At 41.6% G+C, this 23,992-nt stretch overlaps 1 protein-coding gene across 2 annotated transcripts in view; it reads left to right on the plus strand.

Annotated features, from left to right (window-relative positions):
- Gfra1 (GDNF family receptor alpha 1) overlaps positions 1-23,992 on the plus strand; it is a 194,500-nt gene that overhangs the window by 50,274 nt on the left and 120,234 nt on the right. The window contains exon 5 of one of the 2 annotated variants that reach the window (XM_074078231.1): positions 6,855-6,869. The exons of the other annotated variant lie outside the window; for it this stretch is intronic. Coding sequence (XP_073934332.1) covers positions 6,855-6,869 — 15 coding nt within the window. The remainder of the gene's footprint in view (positions 1-6,854; positions 6,870-23,992) is intronic. 2 annotated transcript variants of the gene reach the window in all.

The following is a 23,992-nucleotide window of genomic DNA, read 5'->3' on the forward strand; positions in this document are numbered from 1 at the left end:
CAAACCAAAGGCCATGAGATCCCTGTAGTAGGGAAAAGCTTACCCCTGCCTCCCCATTTTACAGATAAGAGAACACAGGATACAAGAGGTTGAAGTGATTACTCTGGATTTCTATTTGGGAAGAGGCTGAGCCCCCATTCCAGGTGGTGGCAAGGTACTGGATCATGTCTGGGAGAGGAGGAATTTACCCTGCTTTCTTTGGGAAGCCTACCTGCATGTTTGTATCTGGGGTTTGTCAACTTAAAATTGAGCTACTCCAGAATTCTGTTACCTAATAGGAGGGGAGGCATTTGTGGGCCCCACTTTCCAATACAGAAAAGAAAGAATTCACTTCATGCACAGAAATTAACAGAAGCATGCAGGCTGAATTCGGGTTACTCTTTGTATCTATGTGCTGAGCTTGCTGGGTTTTGAAATTTGGTGAGGAGGCAGCTCAGTTGATCTTGAAATTGACGTTGGTCAGTGGTGAACCTGATTCCTTTCAAGGAAGCAGCATTCATTCCAGCTGTTCCCTAGATCCTTAGCCCTGGTTATTTGGGTCCCAGTAAAATTTACAGTGCTTTACTGTAAAAGCACTTGTACTTGAAAAAGAATTTTCTTTCTGCAGCTCAAACCACAGGAGGACTCGTAAGACAGCTGTCTCCCTAGGTGAGACTTCTTAAATGGGAGTTAAGTGCATGCATTTTCAAGAAACTAAACTCCCCTCATATATAATTTAACCTGGAAAAGAAAGCAAAATTGAGAGAGTAGTATGATTACATTGTTTGAGAACTAGTAACTTTACCTCCCCCAGTCTTATAGAAGTCATGCACACGTTCTCTGTTTGGCATATCTTGAATGCTATGGGCTGTGGGCTAAGTGTGATATTGTAATAACAGTGAGGGTTTCCTTAACCATAGTTATGGACTGTGGATTGGAATAGTAAATTGTTCCTAGCAGACTGAATGGGCAATAAGACTGCCATCCACTTCTCCTCATAAAACAAAGCAATAGATAAATAAAGAAGAGCCAACTCATTTAACCCGAATGGCTCTGTGTACTGCTAATTATTAACCCCGGGCACGAGACAGGGGTTCACCCAGAGTGTAGTTAAATCATTTTTAATCGAGGTAAACAGTAGCCATGTGGATAAGCAGCACTCAAGAAAGTTTTTAATAAGCAACGTTTAGGAATCACCCAGCCTAATTGCCATAACTTATTAATAATAATAAATAATCTAGTCTTTTTATGGCCTCTGTCTCTGGAGGACTGAGTGCATTAAAAGATCTCTAGGGTGTGAATCTCTTAATAGCTGTGGGGGAGGGGACATGTAGCCTTGATGCTTATTTCTAACTGAAGAAATTGGACATCAGAGCTAAGAAAGGCAAATCTGAGCTTTCTCATTTTCTTCTTCCCACATCTGAATCACCCACTTACACATGGCCTTTCATCTATCTCTAGGACCAGAAGGGCTCCAGGGGATGGGGGTGGGGGCTGGGGAACAGGCTTTCTTTGTTCACGTGAATGATGGTGGGGGGGTTGAGGTTTCCTCCCTTGGGAAGTGAGTATGAGCAGAGCTTTGTCTGAAGGAGTTCATTTCCTCTGCATAAGTGTCCCTGGCGTGCTTTGGGCTCAACCTTATTGTGGCTGGGGTGGTCACTGGTGAGTCTTAGCTCTGGACGTATGTGATTCCTGGTTCCTGTATGGGCAGAAAAATGGTACTGGCTTCTCCTCAGAGTGAATCTCCATAACCACAGAGGGGAAAGTGTTTATGTAAATTACTGAACTTAATTAACCTTTGCAACAGGAAGGTGTACGTATTAGAATATACCTAGGTTGGCAACAAGGAATCGCCCGCTGAGAGGGTTCTATGATTGACTCCTAAAGAATTCTTAGTGGTTGGTTAGAATGAAAGGGGAATATCATACTCAAATTCAATGCCCTTTGATTTTTATAAGTGACCACTTCTGATGGTTTGGAAGATGGGGGGGGTAGTAGATATGAATACTAGAGTAGAAGATGGTGTGAGCATTTCTATGGCTAATACCCTCTGACATCCCTAACTTTTGAAGGGTGGGGGCAAGATATAGCTAGACAGAACAGAAACTACTTTCTTCTCACTTATTTCCCATTCTTCTGCCCATGAATCATTTGCGTGTGAGCTGATTTCATTGGAAAAGTGAAATTTTAAAGAAGGCACCTCAGTCATTATTATACAAAGCAAAGAGTAAATGATGCTAAGAATGAGATGATTTATACCACAGACCACAAAAGACATAAATTTAGAGTGTCAATTACAACACAACTCATATGCAGAGTTGTTGCACTGTTTACACTTGCATTTATTAAATTTTACATTTGAATAAAAAGGTGCAAAAAACCTAAAATAGCTTATATGAAAATCAAGAGAGTTTTTGGAGTAGAAGGCCTGAAAAGTACTCTATGCAGATTTTCTGCTAAAATGTGAAATATACAAATAGAATTAGAAGGAATAAGGCTGCTAAATCCCTTCCTGAGTTTCCTTCCTCCTTACCCACTGATACTTTCCAGTGATTCAAATCAGCACTGAATTTTGAAGGAAGTGTTCCTTGTCAAAGTCATGGAGAGGAGGTTGAAGATTCTGGACGGATGTCGAGACTGGATCCGTATTTGAAAGACTAATCTTATTTCCCTGATGTTTTCAAGGTTGGAAATTTTTGTCTATATTCATTAGAGGGAAATGATAAATCTCTAATTTGAACTTTGCTAATAACTGTGATGAGCTTTTGTGTTCATTAAAGTTAAATGAGTCTCATGTAGTCCTGGTTCAGCCTTGAACTCCGTGTGTGACCTTGCAAAAAATGTCTAATTTATCTGGGACTCAGTTTCCTCATCTATATAATGAGGGGATTGGAACTGATGAGTTCTGAGATAGACCAGCCCTCCTTCCTGGGTGGTAGTGTACCATGCCAGGTAGTCAGGACACAAGCAGGTGACTAAGACACATTGCTCTTGACCTCAGGAGCACATGGTCTACATAAATAATTAATTATAGTATGAGCTATAATTGCAACATACACAGATTTCTCCAGGAGCACAAAGGTTGAACCAGTGAATTCCCTTTCTGTGGGGATAAACTTCACAGTGACTCTGACATGTGACGGCTGAGTAGGAGGGCTCCTCCAGATGTGCAGGTTGGCTCAGACTGTGGGAGTCCAGCAAGCAAACACAGGTGAAAGTGATGTATTTAGGGAGCTGACCATGGCCGTCTCTCAGTCTCTGGGCACTGGCATCTCACTGCTGGGTCAGAATTTGTGCTAATGTTGAGTTCCCAAAGCTACAGAGGACTGTTTAGCATGTACAATTGGCCCTTGCTATCCACGAGGGATTGCTTCCAGGACCACCTCTGGATACCAAAACCTGCAGATGCTCAAGTCCCTTATATCAAATGACATAGTGTTTGCATATAATGTACAACATCTTTTTGTATACTTTAATCTCAAGATTGTTTGTAATACCTAATGCAATGTGAGTGCTGTGCAAATAGTTGTTATACTGTCTTGCTTAGGGAACGATGAGAAGAAAAAGCCTGTAATGTTCGTACAGGCACACTCTTTAAAATACATCTTCAGTCTCCAGTTGAGGGAATCTGTGGATGCAGGACCCACTGATACAGAAGGTGTCTTTATAAATTAGAGCACAGTTAGGGTTGTGCTGTAGTGACACTCAGGGACCATATACATCCTAGTTGCCTTTCTTGATTGTGGAAGAAAGGGTGGTATTTTGTGAGCTTGCAGTCTGTTTGACCTGAGCCACAGCCACTGGCCCTTGGGGAGATGTGTATTGATGTGAATGACAACCCTCAGTGGGAGTTGCGTGCACCCAAGTGGAGTGAAATCTGCAGCCATGAGGTTTCTCTTCTTATGGTCTGTTAACATACGAAGTATTTGTTTCATCCGTGCCACTCATGGAATCTTTGGCTCTTTGTGACCTTGTGGGAGCTGATGTTTCAGGTGCTGATTAATAACAAAATTAGATGTTGATATTATAGTTCCTACTTAGCTTTTAAAGTGAAAATAACTAGTTTTAAGTTAAGATTATAGATGTTTGTTGTGAAAGATTAATGCATAAATTTTACATAAGACAAAAAGACCCCGGATTCCATCTCCTGAAGATAAATAATATCTTTATGACCATCATCACAAAGTCTGTCTTCATGTAGCCATACATACAAACACAGATACATAAATGGACGCAGGATTGTATGTTCCTTTTCTTTTTTTGATGGCTTCACTCTTTTTTTTTTTTTCATTTTTCTTTTATTATTCATATGTGCATACAAGGCTTGGTTCATTTCTCCCCCCTGCCCCCACCCCCTCCCTTACCACCCACTCCGCCCCCTCCCTCTCCCCCCCCAATACCCAGCAGAAACTATTTTGCCCTTATTTCTAATTTTGTTGTAGAGAGAGTATAAGCAATAATAGGAAGGAACAAGGGTTTTTGCTGGTTGAGATAAGAATAGCTATACATGGCATTGACTCACATTGATTTCCTGTGCGTGAGTGTTACCTTCTAGGTTAATTCTTTTTCATCTAACCTTTTCTCTAGTACCTGTTTCCCTTTTCCTATTGGCCTCAGTTGCTTTAAGGTATCTGCTTTAGTTTCTCTGCGTTAAGGGCAACAAATGCTAGCTAGTTTTTTAGGTGTCTTACCTATCCTCACCCCTCCCTTGTGTGCTAAAGCTTTTATCATGTGCTCAAAGTCCAATCCCCTTGTTGTGTTTGCCCTTGATCTAATGTCCACATATGAGGGAGAACATACGATTTTTGGTCTTTTGGGCCAGGCTAACCTCACTCAGAATGATGTTCTCCAATTCCATCCATTTACCAGCAAATGATAACATTTCGTTCTTCTTCATGGCTGCATAAAATTCCATTGTGTATAGATACCACATTTTCTTAATCCATTAGTCAGTGCTGGGGCATCTTGGCTGTTTCCATAACTTGGCTATTGTGAATAGTGTTGATGGCTTCACTCTTGTTAGGCAAACAGTCTACCACTTAAGTCAGGCCTCCCCAGTCTTATATGTTCCATTTTAGTGTCTTTTATTTTCAATAAAAAATAATTAGTCTTGCTGGGTGCCACTGGCTCACACCTGCAATCCTAACTGCTAGGAAGGCTGGGATGGGGAGGGCAGAAAATTAGCAAAATCCCATGTCAACCAATAGCTGGGCATGGTGGCACATGCCTGTCACCCCAAGCTATGTGGAAGGATGAGATGGGGAGGATCATGGTTCCAGGCTAACTGTGGCAAAAATTTTTGTGAGACCTATCTCAACAGAAAAAAGCTAGATGTCATTGGAATTGCTACACAATGATCCATTATATGAATACTTGTTTTTTATTTGGCTTTCTATTGATAAACAATTAGGCAATATTCAGTGTTTTGCCATTACAAACAATACATTCTTATGCATTTCTTTCATGCCTTTAGTTTTCTTTTAGTATTAAAGACCTAGAAGTGGTATTGTTGGGTTAAGGAATACATATTTAACATTTCTATATATGCTGTCAAACTATCTTCTAGAAGTTTCTTACCTGTTTACAGCCCTCCCAGTGGGACAGGAACTGGCTCCTGGCTGTGAGGAGCTGCCAGTGCTGTCTCCATCTTGAGGCTACTAAATGAGAAAGTATGAACAGATGGGAATACTTTGGGGATTGTTGGGAGGCAGCAGAAGCAGGGCAAGCTCAAGTGCATACTGGAGTTGTCAAAAAGTACCTGGCATAGGTATGTATGTTCACCAAAAGATACAGAGGAAAATGTTCATCACGATTCCTAGTTGTCACACACTGAAATAATCCAGATAAGCACAACATCAGAGTGGAAAAGTACATTAGAGCATAACCACACAGTGGAAGTCGGTGTAGCAGTGAGAATGACTGATATGCCACATAGTATGAATGACTCCCAAATCACTGTAGAGAAAAGAGATCAGACTTAGAAAATAATTCATGCTTTGTCAGTCCATGTGTACAAAATTCAAAGACAGACAAAATATATTTATGGTATTAGAAGTGGTGCTAGCAGCTGCCCTTAGGGGAGATGATGGCTTGCTTTTTTGTGTGTTTTTCCTAGATGTGGCTTACTAGTACCACACAGAACACTGGCAAATAGTAGTCTCTCAAATATTTGTTGAAAAAAATGCAGTAATATTTTTCACCTTTGTAGAAAACTTTGACCTAGGATTTATTATTGAAATGTTGTTGCTAGTCCTGGGATGTAATATAAAGAATGTATACATGTTTTGTTAATATTATTTAAATATAAAAATATAGTTATAGGCCTGTCTTTATTATTGTCTTTGTTTTCATTTGTAAATTAATCAAGCAGCTTAGTAGTGAGTAAGACGATGGGTTTGGAATCAGACAGATTTGCTTGGTCCTCTGTGGCTTTGCATGATTTATTTAACTTTCTGGAGACTCATCTACAAAATGAGAATGATACTAGAACCTACTTTATGAGGTCATTGTGAAAGTAATGATATCAGTGTTGAAGGTAACCACTGATTTTTCTGTTCCCTATGTGCCAGGCTCTGTTGTGAACCATTAAAATGTGTGAAATAACATGTTTAACCTTGCACTAGTACTGCCTATGTTGTTGTTGAGGAAACTGTAAGTCCAAGTTCATAAATGTTGAGTCAGGATTTAGACCCAAGTGGTCTCCTTCCACAGCTTAAGTTCTTAATGCCTCCCGCGTTCAAGGGAGTGCTATGTGAAGGGTGCTCAGCAAAGTCAGTGTATGTTAGCTAGTTACCAGGTTGTCTTTTTCAACATCACTAATAATATTTTTCCCTGTCTCTCCTCTTCTCACCCCTATTTTTCCTCCTTCCCTGAAGATGTTTTCCAGCAAGGTAAGTTTCACTGTTTCCTGCTACTCTTACATTGGCTGTGCTCTTTGGCTGTGGGGTTTTGTCTTTACTATGAAAATGATACATGGACTTTCAGGGACCCTATGAGGACAATGGCCTGAAGTACCATTGACCTCCCTGGGCCTCTGCTTCTTCCTCTGAATCATGCTCGGGGGCTGGTGGGGATGGGTGGGGGATTGGAAGATTGGGACAGGAACAAAAAGGGAGGGGTCTATAGCTGAGCTGGGCAGGGACACAGGGAGACTGGTAAGGAGCAGGTATCCCTGGAGAGGCTTAGGTATAAGGACCCTGTCCCTTGGGGCTCCTGAATCAAGGCCAGCTGCTGCTTGGTCAGAGCTTCCTATGCTAGTGCCAGTGGAAGTTTCTTTGCTGAGTAAACACATCTCCGTTACAGAGGTGTGGCAAGATCACAGCAGCCACTTTAATGCCTTTCAACTCAGCTGTCCCTCACAACCTCTCCAACTGTGTCTGCAACTAAATCACAGTTGGCTTGGGGGAGGGATGGGCAGTGCCATCTGTTTTTCCAGCCAAAGTCATGTGTTCTAGTGTGCAGGAAACCAAAGCCTACCCTCCCACTGTATCTTCCGGCCAGTGTTTCATCTCCACTTAGGCTACCCATCTACTGTGCTCCCCAAAGCAGAAGGAAACTCCTGGGTCACAGACTCATTGAAACTTCTTGACACACATTATGGGGAAATTACCTTTTCATCCCAGCTTGTAAGTACTGGGCAACAGTTTCAGGGCTTCACTGTGTGTATTCAAGCTTTTAGCATAAGTCTGCTGTGTCGTCTTTCTGGAACCCAAGACTGGCTTAGAATAATAAAAAAAAACATTTTAAAAATATACCCAGACATTCCATAAATAGCTTCCAAATACTCTTACTGCCTTGATATTTTCACTACTGTTATTTCATCCCAAACATGTCGCGTGTGTTATGGAGAATACCTGCTCTCTGATAGAAGCACGATTTGGGTAACAATGAGAGTTCTGTGGTGTTGTCTTTTAAGAGTCTGGAGTCATAGACTTACTTTTATAAATAATTCATAAAGCCCAACAAGCTATAAGTAATAAGTTCCATTTGGCTAGAGACTAAGAGATGAGCAAAATTGAAAAGGTGCCACGACTGTTGGTGTAATGAAAGCGCTGCTGTCATGGCCTGTTGCGACAGTGAGTTCTCTTCCTTGACAAATTGGGGGTTCAGTGAGCCACTCTTGGAGGAGAGTATTGTTTTTTTCTATAAACTAGAATGCAAACAGCACCCAGTGTTGAAATTGCAGTTCTGTCCTTAAAACACAAAGTGTTTGAGTTGGGGAAGTCTTTGTAAAACATGAGGCTCCTGGTGAAGGGGGGAAGAGAAGGGCCTTGTATCAGATCTGGCTTTCTACATACCGCATGTGCGTTCCTGGGTGTTGTAATTGGTATAAAAAATGGCTTCTCTGGTTGCCTATGTCACATTTGCCTCCTTTTTTCATCAGTCATGCCATTCAATTGATGGGATTTGCCTGTCAGTAGCAATGATATGCAGAGCAAAAGTTATAATCATCTATAAATCACTGGCTATTGAGACTTAATAGCATCTGCCAGAGATGGAAACCAATAGCTGCCCATCACCTATGTCACGGTGGGCTGCAGCTCCCTTATAAGATATTGCTGGGATTTTAAAGGGAGGGAACTGAACTAGCCTTTGTGAACTATTTACATGACTCTGGCCTGAGAGGACCGTTTCATATGGAGACACATTCTCAGAAATGGTGGCCAGGAACTCACCATTTGATACAACCTTCTTATCTTTGTCTCTAGCCATTCTGCCTATGAATATAAAACTCCATGTATCATTCTTATCAGTGACAGTCACACAAGTCCAAGAGAAAATATTCTGTATCTTATAGATAGAATCTGATAGCATGATGTCCACATCTTCTGCGTTTGAAAACTGTGCCAGAGTTGTGCCATTAACCTGAAACACAAGGGTATGAATTATTCTAGAAATAAGCAAGCAGAAAACTAAGTGGCTTCAGATGAATAGAGGCCACTGGTCATTTTCTGCAACCTATCCCTACAGTGATAGCTCTGAGGAGCTAGCTCTGTGCTCAGATTCAGATCCTGTTTGTTTTACTTTGGCCTACGAGTTGGGCAGGTAGGGAGATGCTGCTTTGCAGGTGTGCCTCTGGCAGTGAGTGGGAGGCCTGCCTGCCCAGAGGAGTGCCTGCATGTTTGTGCTGCTGTGCACTGTGGCAGGCAGGTGAGAGAAGCAGGCTTGCAGTTGAAAACATCAGACATTCTCAGAGGAAACAGAGTTATTTCCTCTGGGTTGCATTATCTTTTATTTCACTACAGATCAATCTTGTTACTGTAGGTGACAGCATGGCAGCTACTGCTGGGTCTTTCTCTGCTGTATCCATGGTGCATGCACATGGAAGTGTGCTCCTACTCTGCACCAGTGGTATTTTCTGCTTTTTGGTTCTTTTGTCTATAAACGCCACTTGCTGTGGTGCTTAGACCACAGGATCCGGGGATGGCCAAGGACCAGTGGGTCTGCAGCTAGACTTTTTCTAAATAAGAGTTCCAGAGCCACAGGGCTACCTTTTCAACCACATTCTCTGTTGCCCTCAGAGCTCATGAACCATCCACTGGCTCCCAGAAATTCCAATGTCATATACTTGTTCTTCATAACATCACATGGGTTGGAGATGCTGTATTTGTATATGTGTCCAGAATCTTGAATTTGGCGGCACTTTTATAGCAATCTTTTAATAATGAAGTCAAGACTACATATGCATGTGTTAAAAACATGCCCCCCACCACACACCTCATTTGAAGTTACTGAAGCACTTGTGAATGCTTCAGAATCAAGACTCAGCCTTGATTCTGAAATTGAACAGAAATTGAGCAAATGACTTGGAAATCAGAGCAGTGTCACTCATCAGGGCATTTTAAAACCTAAGTGGGCACAGTATAGAGATTTCACCATGAGTTAATTCTCTCTGCACTGTCGGCTATAGTCCCTGGTAGACTCTGAGACCAAAGAGGCATGGCCTTTCCTCCTCCCCAGTTCTTAACCTGGAGCTGGGATCTTTTAATGGGCAGATTTCTCCTCTCGCTCAGGTGTTTTTCCACACCTCTCTGACACAGTGCACAGCAAGTTTATGGTGCTAAAGTTGTGCCAGGTACTTTCTGGGCCTGGTACTGTCCTGAGGATGGGAGTGAACAAGAAAGCAAAGCCTCTTCTCATGGAACTTACACTTTTGTGGGGGAGGGGGAATTTGGTAGCCAGACATGCAAAGAAATTAAATCAGGTAAGTTCAGAAAGGGTTGAGTGAAGGGACTGTCTCAAGATGATGTCCAAGAGGCTAGGAGGGCTACTTTAGATGTCATGGCCAGGGAGTAACAAGAAGGGTGGATCATTTCTTTACTGGAGGACCTGGGAGAATGGTGGGGGCCTCACAGGGGAAAGTCCATCAGGAAAGAATGTTCCCATGTTCTGGGTTCAGGAGGACTCAGGTGTGGCTGGGGCTGAGGAGAAGAGAGGGCCATGTGGAATGAGCAAAATGTACAGCTCTGGATGTCAAAGGAAAGAAGATGGAGGTGGCTTTTCAAAGCAGAGTGGCATCATCTCATTTACAGGTAAAAATGGTCTTTCTGGCTGCTGTAAAAATACACAAGAGCAGTGTGTGTGACACATGCAAATCAGGACCAGGGCTAAGTGTCCAGTGGACTCAGGCCCAAGCCACTGCTCTTCCTGAATCTCTGGTTTTGGGAACTGACATTCCCTCTCAGCCAGCTCACCTCTGCTGAGAGCTGGCTTTCTGCTCACTTTGTTCATAGAGGTTCTCGTACCCTGGCTCACTCCTCATCTCCTTAAGGCTGGCAAGTGAATGCTCTTCAAGAATATTATCAAAATATCCTTATGTGTGCCTTCAGGCTTTAAAAAGCAACTTTCACCAACACACACATATATACATACATACATACATACATACATGTGTGTTTGGTTCATATTACATATTATATAGACATGCTTTTCTCCAATGTGTATATATATATATATATATATATATATATATATATATAAAACCTTTGGCCATCTGTATCTGTGAGTTCTATAGTCATGGATTCAACCAACCTACACATGGAAAATGCAGTCAGGCCAGTGTATGGTTGTATCTGTAACGAACATGTGCAGATTGATTATTCTTGTCATTGTTCCTAAATACAATGTAACAAATACTTACAAAACACATTCTATTAAGTATTATAAGATGATTTAAAGTATACAGGAGGATATACATAGGATATATACAAATTCTATGTCATTTTATGTAAGGGATTGGGCATTCACAGATTTTGAGTTCTTCAAGAGGTCTTGGAACCACAACTCCCCAAGGGATGATTGTATATGACATAAAAATATTTCATCTCTCTCTCTTATATGTGTGTGTATCTGTATTTCTGAGTATGATACAGAGGCCTGATAGCAAATTCCAAGATCTCTGGGCCCCTGGCAACAAGGGAAGGAGGATTATCTGTGGCCCGTGGCATTGTGTCTCCTGGTGACCTCATCCTCATTTGCCACTTCTCAGCTCCACAGAAAGAGGCTACGTAAGAATTTGGATCCATAATTGACAGATGTCTGAGATTTTTCCAGAAAAACCAGGCATCTGGGTTTGTTTGCACAATTTTTAAACTTTTCATTAAAGCTTAAACAAATAAGCAAACAAACTAAACCTTTCTGTAGCCAGAAAGGCTTCTGATTTCAGATCAGTGGCCAGGGCTTCGGCAACCTCAGTTTTGTAACTTGCAAGGTTGCTGTCTTTGTGTCTTAGAGCAGTTGCTTTGGTCTTTTGGCCTCAGTTTTCTCATCTATAAAATGAGAGACTTGGAGCAAACCAATGCTGTTGGCTTCCTGCCAGTGCTTTATCTTGAGAAGTCATAAGTGTATTTGGGTTAATAGAGTAGAAACATATCCCTTGTACAGATTTTGGCTATTCTTCAGAGGACCTGGGTGAAAGCAGAGGCTTCCCTCATGTCTGAGAAACAAGGTTAAAGAATGTGGTCTCAAAAGTGTAGTCCACTCACATGGCCATTCTGAAACACTGGCTCTTTCCCACACAACTGAATACCGGAATTTACAATGGATGGCAATGTTTTTATTAATTCGACGAGAATAATAAATCATCGTTTGGTTTCTGGCAGCCAAGCCAAGCTTGTTAATCGTTAGGGTGGGCTTGTGGTGACATGGGACCATTGCCATTTATAAAGAACTTGACTTGAGTTCTTTTGCATATATCATACTTATTGGTCAAACTGCTGGGGCTGGATCTTTGGTTTTCCCAACTACTTCAGAAAACCCATCTATTATAAAGAAAGCTCTGACCCCTTAGCAGTGAATTATGGTCCCCTTGATAATGTTTTACATTATGAAATATTGTTTTCTTTATGAGTGTGGGATTTGGATGAATGAATTAAATCTGTTGTTACTGTTTCCAGGCAAACATTCCATGTTTTATATACAATGTTTAACTAGTAAATGGAGGGAAGTGCATTCATGCTGGATGGTAGAACGTGGTTGGCAATCTGGTCACTCTTCCTATCTTCTCATGTGCACTGTGTCTGTATATCCTGTCATTGTTCTGCCTGGAATCTGTGTTATATTCTGAGTCATGTAGGAAATGCAGCCATCTTTCCAGCAAGAAGTAAGTGATATTGCCACTTAAATTTACATAGATTCACTTTGTATGTGAGAGAGAGAGCGAGAGAGAGAGAGAGAGAGAGAGAGAGAAACAACCAGATTTAAGTAATCACATTCTCTGTGATGCTTCAACATACTCTGCGTGCGCTATGCAGGCTGCTTGTTTCTTGCCAGGTGACCTTGTGGCGGCTCTTTCCCTGCAGCAGGTTCATTGTGTGCTCTCTTCAATCAGAGCACATAGGTTTGGGGTGTGATCTTTGAGGTTCTTCCCCCGCTAACTTGTATTTCAAAATCGCCATATCCGCAAAGAGGGGAAACTTTCAGATTCTTCTGTTGAGATGGTTGTTACTAAGGAGAGCAGTTTGTCCTTTTAGAAATTTTACTGGGATAATAATGCCAATGGTTGTGTACCTTCTGTATTCCAAGCATTGGACCAGATATTTTGCACACATTTTTTCATTGAATTCACTCTCAAACTTTATGAGATAGTTGCAACCAATAATTCCATTTCACAGAGCAGAAAACTGAAGCACAGAGTGCCATCCAGCAATATTTTTTATAGCTAGTGAGTGGGAGAGTCAGGAATTTTTTAATTGATAGACTTTTATTTTGTAGGACTGTTTAACTTTTGAAAAAATATGAAGATAGTATAAAGAGTTCACAGGTACCTTGAATCCAGTTTCCCCTGTTATTGACAGTGTCATAGCATTTAAAGGTGACTAGCTTTTGAGGGTTCCACAAGGGAGTCATTTTTCCCTTCTTCCATGTGAGACCCAGCTAGAAGCAGAGAATAAGCCCTCACCACACGGTAAATCTGCAGGCACCTTGATCTTAAGACTTCCCACCTATTAATACTATCACACTGGTGATTAAGTTTCAACTATGATTTTTAAGGACAAACATTCAGACCACAGCATGACAGTTTCTCAGAATTCCCTTGTTTTTAAACAAGCTTGACAATTTTCAGGAATATTGATGTCCCTCTCTTGGAATGTGGCTGGTGTTTTCTTTTTTTGGAGATGGCGGCGTGGAGTCTCTCTACATTGCCCATGCTGGTCTTGAACTCGGAGTTCAAATGCTACACCTGCTTCAGCCTCCTGACTGCTGGGACTACAGCCTTGAGCCACTACACTTGGCTGGTATTTTCTTATGATTACACTGAGGCTGTGGATATTTAGGAGGAAGAGCACGGAGGTAATGTGACATTTTCATCTATCATATCAAGGGCACACAATATCATGATAGACATGATTTATTACTGTTGATATTGATCTTGATCACTTGACTGAAATAGCACTTGTTAGTTTTGCTGCTGTAAAGTTATGTTCTCCCTCCTTTCCATAATGTATTCTTTGGAAGGAAAGAGGAGTAAAGAGGTACATTCCACCTCATTGAAGGTAGATCTGCGTAAGATAGTCTTTGGCAGTGGAGATTGCTCCTTATTCAATAATTTATTCATAATTTGTATTTACAATAGTGTATTATTTGTATTTATAAGATATGTTATATTTGTAATAATATATAATGCCGATAACTTATAGTGGCGATCAGTATTCACTCATGTCCAATGTTGGACATTTTACCTATCAAGGATATTTTTTGATCACTTCCATAATATATTATATGACATAAAGGTGCTCCAGGAATATTTACCACCCCAATCTTACACTCAGTTATTTCTCCATAGAGTCCTGGTTCTTTTAGTTGAAGAATGAAACCCAGATCTGGGTGCGAGCCCTGGCTGTTGCTACTGGGTGGGGGGGGGCATCATTTCTTTTAGGCCTTTTCAGTTGACAGAACAAAGAATATGTATATTCTTTGTGTATACATGTATATATAATACATATGTATGTGTGTATATATGACCTGTGCATACACACATATCTATAAATATATCTATGTAACCAGGTGTACCTGATTTCTTACCAAAAACTCCAACTCTAATAGATTACCAGATGGATCTCTCTAGCCTCCTCTCTTTGCTTATCTAGAAATTTCTATTCCACAGCAAGACACCTGGGCTCGGATTTGAACCTAGGTAGTCTGACTTCAGATTCTGAGTCTGTTGTCTGACTCCTGCTGGGGGAGTCATCAACACCCAGTCGAATAGAATCCTAGATCTTTGACCCTTACCAAAGCCCAGCATGGCTACCAGATGCAGAAGAGAGCATTTACTGGGCACCTGTCTTCTTCCACACCAGACCCAGGCTTGTTCTCATGACTCTTCAGCCAGTCCTTGATTTGCAAGGTTCTTGGTGGGTTTGCCCTACCAAGAGCAAAGGCCAGTTGCATGGGGTCTTGCTTCTGAGCAGGGGCATTTTCACTTTTTCCTGTAACCTGGGTAAGCCAGGGACAAAGCACCTGGTCTATTTGTAGTATTCCAGCTGTTGAGTGTTTAAACCTCTGTCCTTTCTTTGCATTGATTGGTCTTTTTTGGGGACCAAGACGGAGACATCATAAAGTCTCCAAGTTTCCTCAGGGACAGATTTGTGAGAGTTTGGGGTATTTGGCACTTGGGCAGGAGGGTGGTGATATACATGAATGATTGAGCATGTTTATCTATTTGGGCTAGAATCTTCCTGCCAGTTCTTCCAGCTTCTGCTCTCTCAGGTCCCTTCTCAGATACCTATGCTTGTACACATCTCCCTCCAGGTGGAGGAGGTGTTCTGATTTGCATACCCACTGTGACATCCACATTCAGCCAGTGGATGGGGAACCGGTGGAGACAGGTGGTTCCCACTTTCTAATCTCTTTTGCTATGGCCAGTGTATCTGTTCTCCTCCAGCCCAGCAGCCAGGAAGTGCAGTTCTGGACTCCTGATGTCATGGAACTCCATGTCCATTGATTTTGGAGCCTGACTTGCTGGAAGCTAAAGAACATTCCAAACAATTGTAGTTGGTTCATACATGTTTTGACTGTTAATCAAGGGAATCTTTTGAGAAGCTCTTTTTCAAGTTGATTAAAATGTGTTCTTTATAGTTGACAGTGAATTTGATGACACATGTTCCCCTTCTCAGGGCTGGATGTGGACCCTCATTGACAAGGGGCACTCATTTCTTCTAGGGGACATGGAGCCAGACCTTCTTGAGTTGTAGCGGCACCTTCATTTCTAGTACCTCTTCTCCATCTCACTTTGTTATCCTCATAAGACTGTACCAGAATGGTACCTATTCTTCCACATTCTCATCCACATCTCCTTGCCTTTGGATGTGTTGATTTCTCTAACAGGAATGATTTCTCTTCTTTTCTTGCCCAGTTCCCCACCTTTCCCTCAGACAAGTAGCCAAACTTGCCATTACAACCCAGACATGGGGTACTTGTCTTCCACTCTGTGTGGGAGAGCCCATTCCCATTTTCACATCATCCTTTACTGTCTTCTTTTTATAATGTTCACAGCTGTTGTAAAATTTTACGTTGTGGTCATTGAAGTGGCCCTCTGCTCCCCTTCTAACTTCTTTTTTCTACTTTGGTACTGGGGTTTGAACTCAGAGCCTCAAGCTTCCTTGGTAGGCACTCTACCACTTGAGCTAGTCCACCAGCCCCCTGATCCCTGTCCAGATAGGCTGTGCTTCTGCTTCTCTTTAAAACTCAGCCTAGATCCTCTCCACTAGGTTGTCTGTGGCTCCCCATCCTGAGGCCAGGAGCTCTACCTTCAAATCTGGCTTTGCTGGTTGCCTTGCCATGACCCATCAGCACTTCCTTCACACTCGTTTGGATCTGTTTAAACATCTGGCTTTCCAACCACATTGTGTTCCCTGACAGAAAGGTTCTCATCTTTTATTTTGAATCCCTAGCACCAAATGCAGTGCTGAGCACATAGTAGGTACTCGTTAGATGTTTGATGAATGAAAGTGGGAAAGATGAGAAGGCTTAGAGGAATGTATGTTTTCTGTGTGATCATGGTGAGTGTGTTCTTGTGCTTGCACATGCATCCGTTATGTTCTTGTTTGACATTCTTGGTCCTTTTATGAAGTTGAGGCAGAATGCTGTCAGTGTAATAGACGGTCATATTGATATTCATTCAAAAATTTCTATCTTATCCTTGAGTCCAAAAATCTCCGTTCTGTTCCTCCACCACCATTTTTTCCTTTTTGGTAATGGTGTTGTGGGTTGTGTTTGTACCTAGAACAAATTGACAAGTATTTTCCTACTCAGATTTGTGCAAGGTATGAACAGGAGCTTGGAAGACTTAGTAGACACTGCCTCTGCCTCCCAAGAGCTGGCAATTTCAGCAGAGACTCAAGGCTAGTCAGTCTGTGAACTGTTGGTGCTGTCTGCTCCTGTGCTGCAGGAGGTCATGGAAGAAGAGCCCCTAGTAGTTTGCAAAGGCTGTTGGAGATAGTTTTGAAGGAAATAGAAGGTCTGAATGTATGGGACAAGGGTAGACCTGACTTGAGGGTGAGTGGGGCTGAGGATGGGCAGCTTGAATGGAGGTGGAGACAAAGACATATAGATGTTGTGTTTATCAGATGTTGTCAGGGCAATGAACCCGACAGACTACCTGTGGGTTGGGATCAGATGGGGCTGGTTGTGGAGCCTTCACACCTGTTTACTGCTGAAAAACCTGTTTTCTCATGTTCCTGAATACTCCCTGTGTGATTGCAAAGATTTTGTCTACTAAATCAATAGTATTGGTTATCAAGTTTTCCCATTTTATTACTTCTTTTGTTACTCAAAAGCTACCAATCAGCTAGTCAACATTCCTGATCAGCTTTGTGAGTATTATGCTCCTGAGTTGATGACATTCCAGTCCATAAAATATTTTTTGATTTTTAGATAGCTTGAGCAATGATTGTCTTGGTCATTTTAAAATTTATGCAGTAGAGTTTAGACTTGCTCTAGGAAGCCCAAAAAAAGCCATTATAGGTTTTTAAGCCAAGAAATAGCATGCACTGTACACACTACGAAAGGGTCCGTGGTGTATGCTGGGGAAGATGGAAGACAATGGTCATCTCTACCTATCTCTTTAGAGTGGGCCATGCACATAGCCCAGTGTTCCACTTACATTGACCTATTTCTTCCCAAGAATAACCTGCTATGGGCTGAATGCATGTGTTCCTCCAAAATTCTTATGTTATAATTCTCACTCCAGTGTGTTTTTAGGAATGGGATCTTTGGAAGTTAGTTAAGTCATAAAGGTGGAGACCTCATGAAAGTGATTGTCACCCTTATGAGAAGACACATGAGAGCTTCTGCTTTCTGCTATCAAATGAGGTCATAGCAAGAAGACAGCCATCTATAATCCAGAAAGAGAAAGAGGGTCCTCGCTAAGACCTGATGTTGTTGGCACCCTGATCTTTGACTTCCCACCTCCAAGACTGAGAAAAAAAGTATTTGCTGTGTGATAAGTGTTTTGTTATTTTTCTTTATCAACACAAGCCAAGTAAGAGAAACTCCATGAAGTTAATCTTTGTTTTTAATCCTTATTTTTCAGATGCTGAAATAGGTTCTGAAAACTTAAATTAGTTTTACTTTATAGGAGGTCTTATAGCTAGTGAAGAATTGAGTCTGAGTTCCCAGGCAATTCTTCTTCTTCTTCTTCTTTTTTTTTTGGTGATACTCAGGCTTGAACTTACGGCCTTGAGCTTGCTAGGGAAGTGCTCTACCACATGAACCATGCCCCCTAGACTTTTCTGCTTCAGTTTATTTTTCAGGTAGAGTTTCACATTTTGGTACAGGGCTGGCCTCAGACCACAATCCTCCTACCTCTGCCTCTCAAATAGTGGGGATCACAGGCATGTATTACCATGCCCAGGCCAATTGCACTGAAATCCTAATGACTACATTACACAATCATCTTGGAAGGACCAAGACTGAGGTGGACTTGCTCATGGGTCAGAACAGACAGAACCATGATCAGACAGGAAGTCCAAGTCCAAGATAAACCTGAGAGAAATGAAAACATCTATCCAAGAAGACTTGTCCACAAGTCTTCATAACAGCTTTAGTCATTACCATCCCCAAACTAGAATAGCCCAGGTTTCAGTCAGTAGGAGAAAGGACTTTCTCTGTGATGACTATTTCCAAATAAGGTCACATTCTGGGATTCAGGATAGGCATAAGTTTTGAAGGAATGCTATTCAACTAATATAGATGAACAACTAACCTGAATGATGCAAACAGAGAGGAGAGTATCCAGGGAGGAGTAGGCAGAAAAGAGAGAGGCCTGGATCCAAAAGAGGGAGGAAACCCTGAGGAAGAAAGAGAAGGAAATCAGATGAAATTTGGCAAAAAAGATGAAACAAGGGTTTGGGAGAGAGGAAAAGGCAAGTGGGTTTCCAGGAAAGGGCCACATCTCAACCATTGGCCTCTCTATTCATTTATCTCCTGAATATATTTTAAAGAATTAAAATGTAAATCTCAGAAATTAAATCCATGGGTGCAGTGTAAACAGAGAAGGCTTTTGCAGAACAGACAAAGCTGTTCTCCATCCTCATTAAACAGCCACGGGTGGGAAACCACGTCTGGACGCACGGGTTTTATTTGAGATGGATTAAGGTTCGTGATGAGCGAATCTCTGAAGGATTGCAGGTGCGGTTCTCATAAGCCTGCAAAAGTTCACCTCCTTATCTGAGGCTTATCCAAACCCGAGGAAACCTTTTAGGCCAGCCTGGAGGTTAGGGACCTCCAGCAACTGAAAGTTAATATCCTGTATCAGGAAACCACCTGTAGGTTGTGGGGGAGTAAGGGGAGGGAGGCCTATAAATTAATGCACTCTCTGATCAGAGGCCTGCTGTGGTTTGGGGCTTCCTGAGCTTGGACCACCCACTCTCTTTGTGGATGGATTATAAGTACAGTCTTTGGCACTTGTGGAGACAGAGTTAACGCAGCTAGTTCCTGGGCTCTTCTACTACATTCAGGCCTCATGTCAGTTTATAGGATCTGGCTCAAGCCACCTGTTGTTCTTCTGTCTCTTCCTTTTCTGTACTGTCTCCCCTTCACCTTACTCAGTCAATTCCTCAGGCTCCATTTGGCCTGCTTCACCTATTGTCCAAGCCCACTCATGCCTCAGGGTCCCAGAACATTCCTCCTGTGGCTGGCTGCCCTTTTTACACAGTCATCTCCTTAAAGATGCTTTTCCTGGAAAAAAGAGCTAAAGTTTTAGCTCTCTCTGTACCTTAAAACTATCCCATTTCCTGACGTAATTTCTTTGTGACACTGGGAGTGGGTTAAATAATGTCACATCCCCACCCCCAATTTGTGTCAACCTGGAAGCTCAGATTGTGTCCCCATTTGGAAATAGGGTACCTTAGTTCATTTGGCCTAATATCACAAAATACTATAAATTGAGTGGCTGATAAAAACAGGAACTTATTTCTGACTATCCTGGAGGCTGGGGAGTTCAAGATCCAAGTGCTGACAGATTTAGTGTCTGGTGAGGCTCAAGTTGTGGTTTGTAGACGGTACCTTGTACCTGGGTTCACACGTGGTAGACAGGGCAGGACAACTCTCTACAGCCTCATTCATGAGGGCTCTGTTCCCATGACTTAATCACCTCCTGAAGACTTCCACCTCCTAATATCATGTTGGGAATTAGATGTCAACATATGCAGGGATGGGGGTCACACAAACCAGAGCAGTAAAAGATCTTGAGATGAAATCCTGCATTTAGAGTAGGCTCTAAATCCCATGATTGCGTTTCCCTATAAGAAGAGAAGACACAGAGAGAAAGCCATGTGAAAATAGAAGCAGAGACTGTGGTTGCACTTCCACCAGAAGGTGGAAGAAACCAAGGAAGATTCTTCCCTAGAACCTTCAGAGGGAGCCTGGTCCTACCAGCACCTAAATTTTGATCATCTTGCCACTAACAGTGAAAAACTAAATTTTTGTTGTTTCAAGTCACCAAATTTGTGGTAATAATAGCAATACTAGGTAGCTATTACAGCACTCAATGCTGTCTGAAATGACCTTTCATTTTTGCCTGAACTTGTTTCCCGCCCATCTCTTCAGTTGGAAATACAAGATTCATGGGTATAAGGGCCTGGTTGTGTTATTCGTTCCCACAGTCTAGAATAAAGCCACGCACATAACGTGTGTGCAGTAAGTATTTGTCAAACTAATACATTCTATGAGGAAGGAATTGTCTCCATCTCTGGTTGATGAAACAGACACTTAGAGAGATTTATTAACTTTTCCAAAGTCACACACTTGGAAGAGTCACAATTCAAACTCAGGCCTCTGGTCCTGAAGTTGAGGTCTATTTCACTACCTTGCAAGCTTTAAAAGAAATATTCTTAATGCCTTCAATATAAGTTTTCTAATAACCTCTCCTAGTGCATATCGTGGTTATCAGGTTTTGGAAACAAGCTAAAGGTCAAGATTATTTGAAGTTCATTTCACTAAATAAAGTAGGTAAGTCATTAGACCTGGTACTGCCAGTCTAGATTAGAAAAAGACTTGGGTTTAGAGTTAGCAGATTGGAGTTTCCTGTGTTAACCCCACTGAACTAAAAGCTTCTTTTGGATAAGATTCATCTTACTCATCTTTTTATCTTCAAGTCCTAGAATATGGGATGTATTTAATAGATGTTTGAGTGAATTACTGGATAGATGGATAGGTGGATAGCTGTTAACCTTACAGTGAGGTCAATTTTTGAAAATGAACTTGTTGTAGAATTTAGAAAAATGGTTACCACTTTGAAGGTACGTATCAGTGATCTATTAAGCTCTGTGGTCACAGCTTATGTGTTCGTGTGGATCAGCTGTATCTTAAATCTTGATGCCAGAGCCTTGACTTTTTTGTGCTTTTACTATGGCACTAAAGTGTAACTGTCCTAAAATCTAGAAAAAGTTTAGATGCAGTGGACAATTCATCCCATGGTTGACTGGTGTTCAGAAAGCACAGTTAACCACCATGAGACATTAGGAAGACCACTTTGGGTGCTTGGATATTCTCATCTGCAAAAGGAGGGATGAAATCTCCACATGAAGACTCATTCTGCCCAGTCTAGTGTTGTGTGCAAAATGGTGACTTCCAACCACCTGTGTACTGACACACTAACTTGTTCTATCTTGTGTCTTTCCCTGCCTTTGTATCTTTCCTTCTTAAGTAGACTTTCACTGTCTCCTCAACTACTATGCTGCCTCCTGCTTACTAGATACACTTTTTTTTCCCTTGCACTGGAGATTGAAGTAGGCAAGTGCTCTACTGCTTGGGCCATACTCCTAGTCCTTTTGCTTTTAATTCATTTTTGAAATAGTGTCTCACTAACTTTTGCTGGAGCTTGGCTAGGACCTGACCTCCTCCCTATCTCTGTTGCCTGTGTAGCTGAGAAATAGGCATGCACCATCACACCAGGCTTGTAGATACACTTAGAAATGATGCACGGTTAACTGAGGTTGGTTTCAGTTTCAGTCAATAGAATTTGCAAGTTTGGGCCTAAGCCTAATTGCTTAAGCAATTAGGAATTGGACAGGAAAATCTGACTGTCCCACTGTGGTTTCTTCTTACCATTCTCTGACATAACACTCAGTCTTCCCTTTCCAGAATGTTAAGCAAATATTTAAAGGTTGTCAGTTTGAAGGGCACAAAATTAGCAATCTCCCTGACTTGCCATGTAACTCAATCTGGATGAGAAACTATAATAAACAAAATAGAACTAAATTAATAAGACAATTTAATGCAGAGAAATAGTTCATTGGGGAGGCAGTAAAGAAGGCTCAACAGGGAAGTATTTTCTAAACTTGGTGATGAAGAAAAAAAAAACATTATTTCAGTGCAAGACATGGCAATCTGTGGCCTATAGACTAAATGCTCTTTTTTTTTCTCTTTATTTTATTTTATTTTTATTGTTTTATTATTCATATGTACATACAAGCTTGGGTCATTTCTCCCCCCTGCCCCCACCCCCTCCCTTACCACCCATCCAACCCCTTCCCTCTCCCCCCTACCCCCTCAATACCCGGCAGAAACTATTTTGCCCTTATTTCTAATTTTGTTGTAGAGAGAATATAAGCAATAATAGGAAGGAACAAGGGTTTTTGCTGGTTGAGATAAGGATAGCTATACAGGGAGTTGACTCACATTGATTTCCTGTGCGTGGGTGTTACCTTCTAGGTTAATTCTTCTTGAACTAACCTTTTCTCTAGTTCCTGGTCCCCTTTTCCTATTGGCCTCAGTTGCTTTTAAGTTATCTGCTTTAGTTTCTCTGCGTTAAGAGCAACAAATGCTAGCTAATTTTTTAGGTGTCTTACCTATCCTCACCCCTCCCTTGTGTGCTCTCACTTTTATCATGTGCTCAAAGTCCAATCCCCTTGTTGTGTTTACCCTTGATCTAATGTCCACATATGAGAGAGAACATACGATATTTGGTCTTTTGGGCCAGGATAACCTCGCTCAGAATGATGTTCTCCAATTCCATCCATTTACCAGCGAATGATAACATTTCGTTCTTCTTCATGGCTGCATAAAATTCCATTGTGTATGGATACCACATTTTCTTAATCCATTTGTCAGTGGTGGGGCATCTTGGCTGTTTCCATAACTTGGCTATTGTGAATAGTGCTGCAATAAACCTGGGTGTGCAGGTGCCTCTGGAGTAACCTGTGTCACAGTCTTTTGGGTATATCCCCAAGAGTGGTATTGCTGGATCAAATGGTAGATCAATGTTTAGCTTTTTAAGTAGCCTCCAAATTTTTTTCCAGAGTGGTTGTACTAGTTTACATTCCCATCAACAGTGGGTTCCTTTTTCCCCGCATCCTCGCCAACACCTGTTGGTGGTAGTGTTGCTAATGATGGCTATTCTAACAGGGGTGAGGTGGAATCCTAGTGTGGTTTTAATTTGCATTTCCTTTATGGCTAGAGATGGTGAGCATTTTTTCATGTGTTTTTTGGCCTTTTGAATTTCTTCTTTTGAGAAAGTTCTGTTTAGTTCACTTGCCCATTTCTTTATTGGTTCATTAGTTTTGGGAGAATTTAGTTTTTTAAGTTCCCTATATATCCTGTTTATCAGTCCTTTGTCTGTTGTGTCTAAATGCTCTTTTAAATAAAGTCTTATTAGAACACAGCCATGCTATGTTCACTTGAATATTGTTTATGACTGCCACAATAGTGGCAAAGTTGAATGGGCTCTACCAAAGACTGCATGGCCTACAGACTGAAAATATTTATCTGACTGTTTGCAAAGACAGTGAGGGAAAACATCTCTTTCTACTTGTCTGACCCTTACTTTCCTGTGTCTACACAGCAAGATTTTGGTCAGCAGCCATACAATGCTCTCAGCCTGTGTAGGTAGTTAAGACAAAACTATTGCTAGAGACGACAAGTGAGTCTACCAGTGTCTCAGAGGTGCTCCCAAGTGCTGAAGTGTCTTAATTCAGCCATGAAACAATTATTGATGCCCTACTGTGTGTGAGTCTTAGGCTAAGGGTTGAATCACCAAAACGAGAGTAAAGTTGTTCAATGGTTTTGTTTCTAT

This window comes from Castor canadensis, chromosome 7 (genome assembly GCF_047511655.1).
Source record: "Castor canadensis chromosome 7, mCasCan1.hap1v2, whole genome shotgun sequence".
NCBI classification, from domain to species: Eukaryota; Metazoa; Chordata; class Mammalia; order Rodentia; family Castoridae; genus Castor; species Castor canadensis.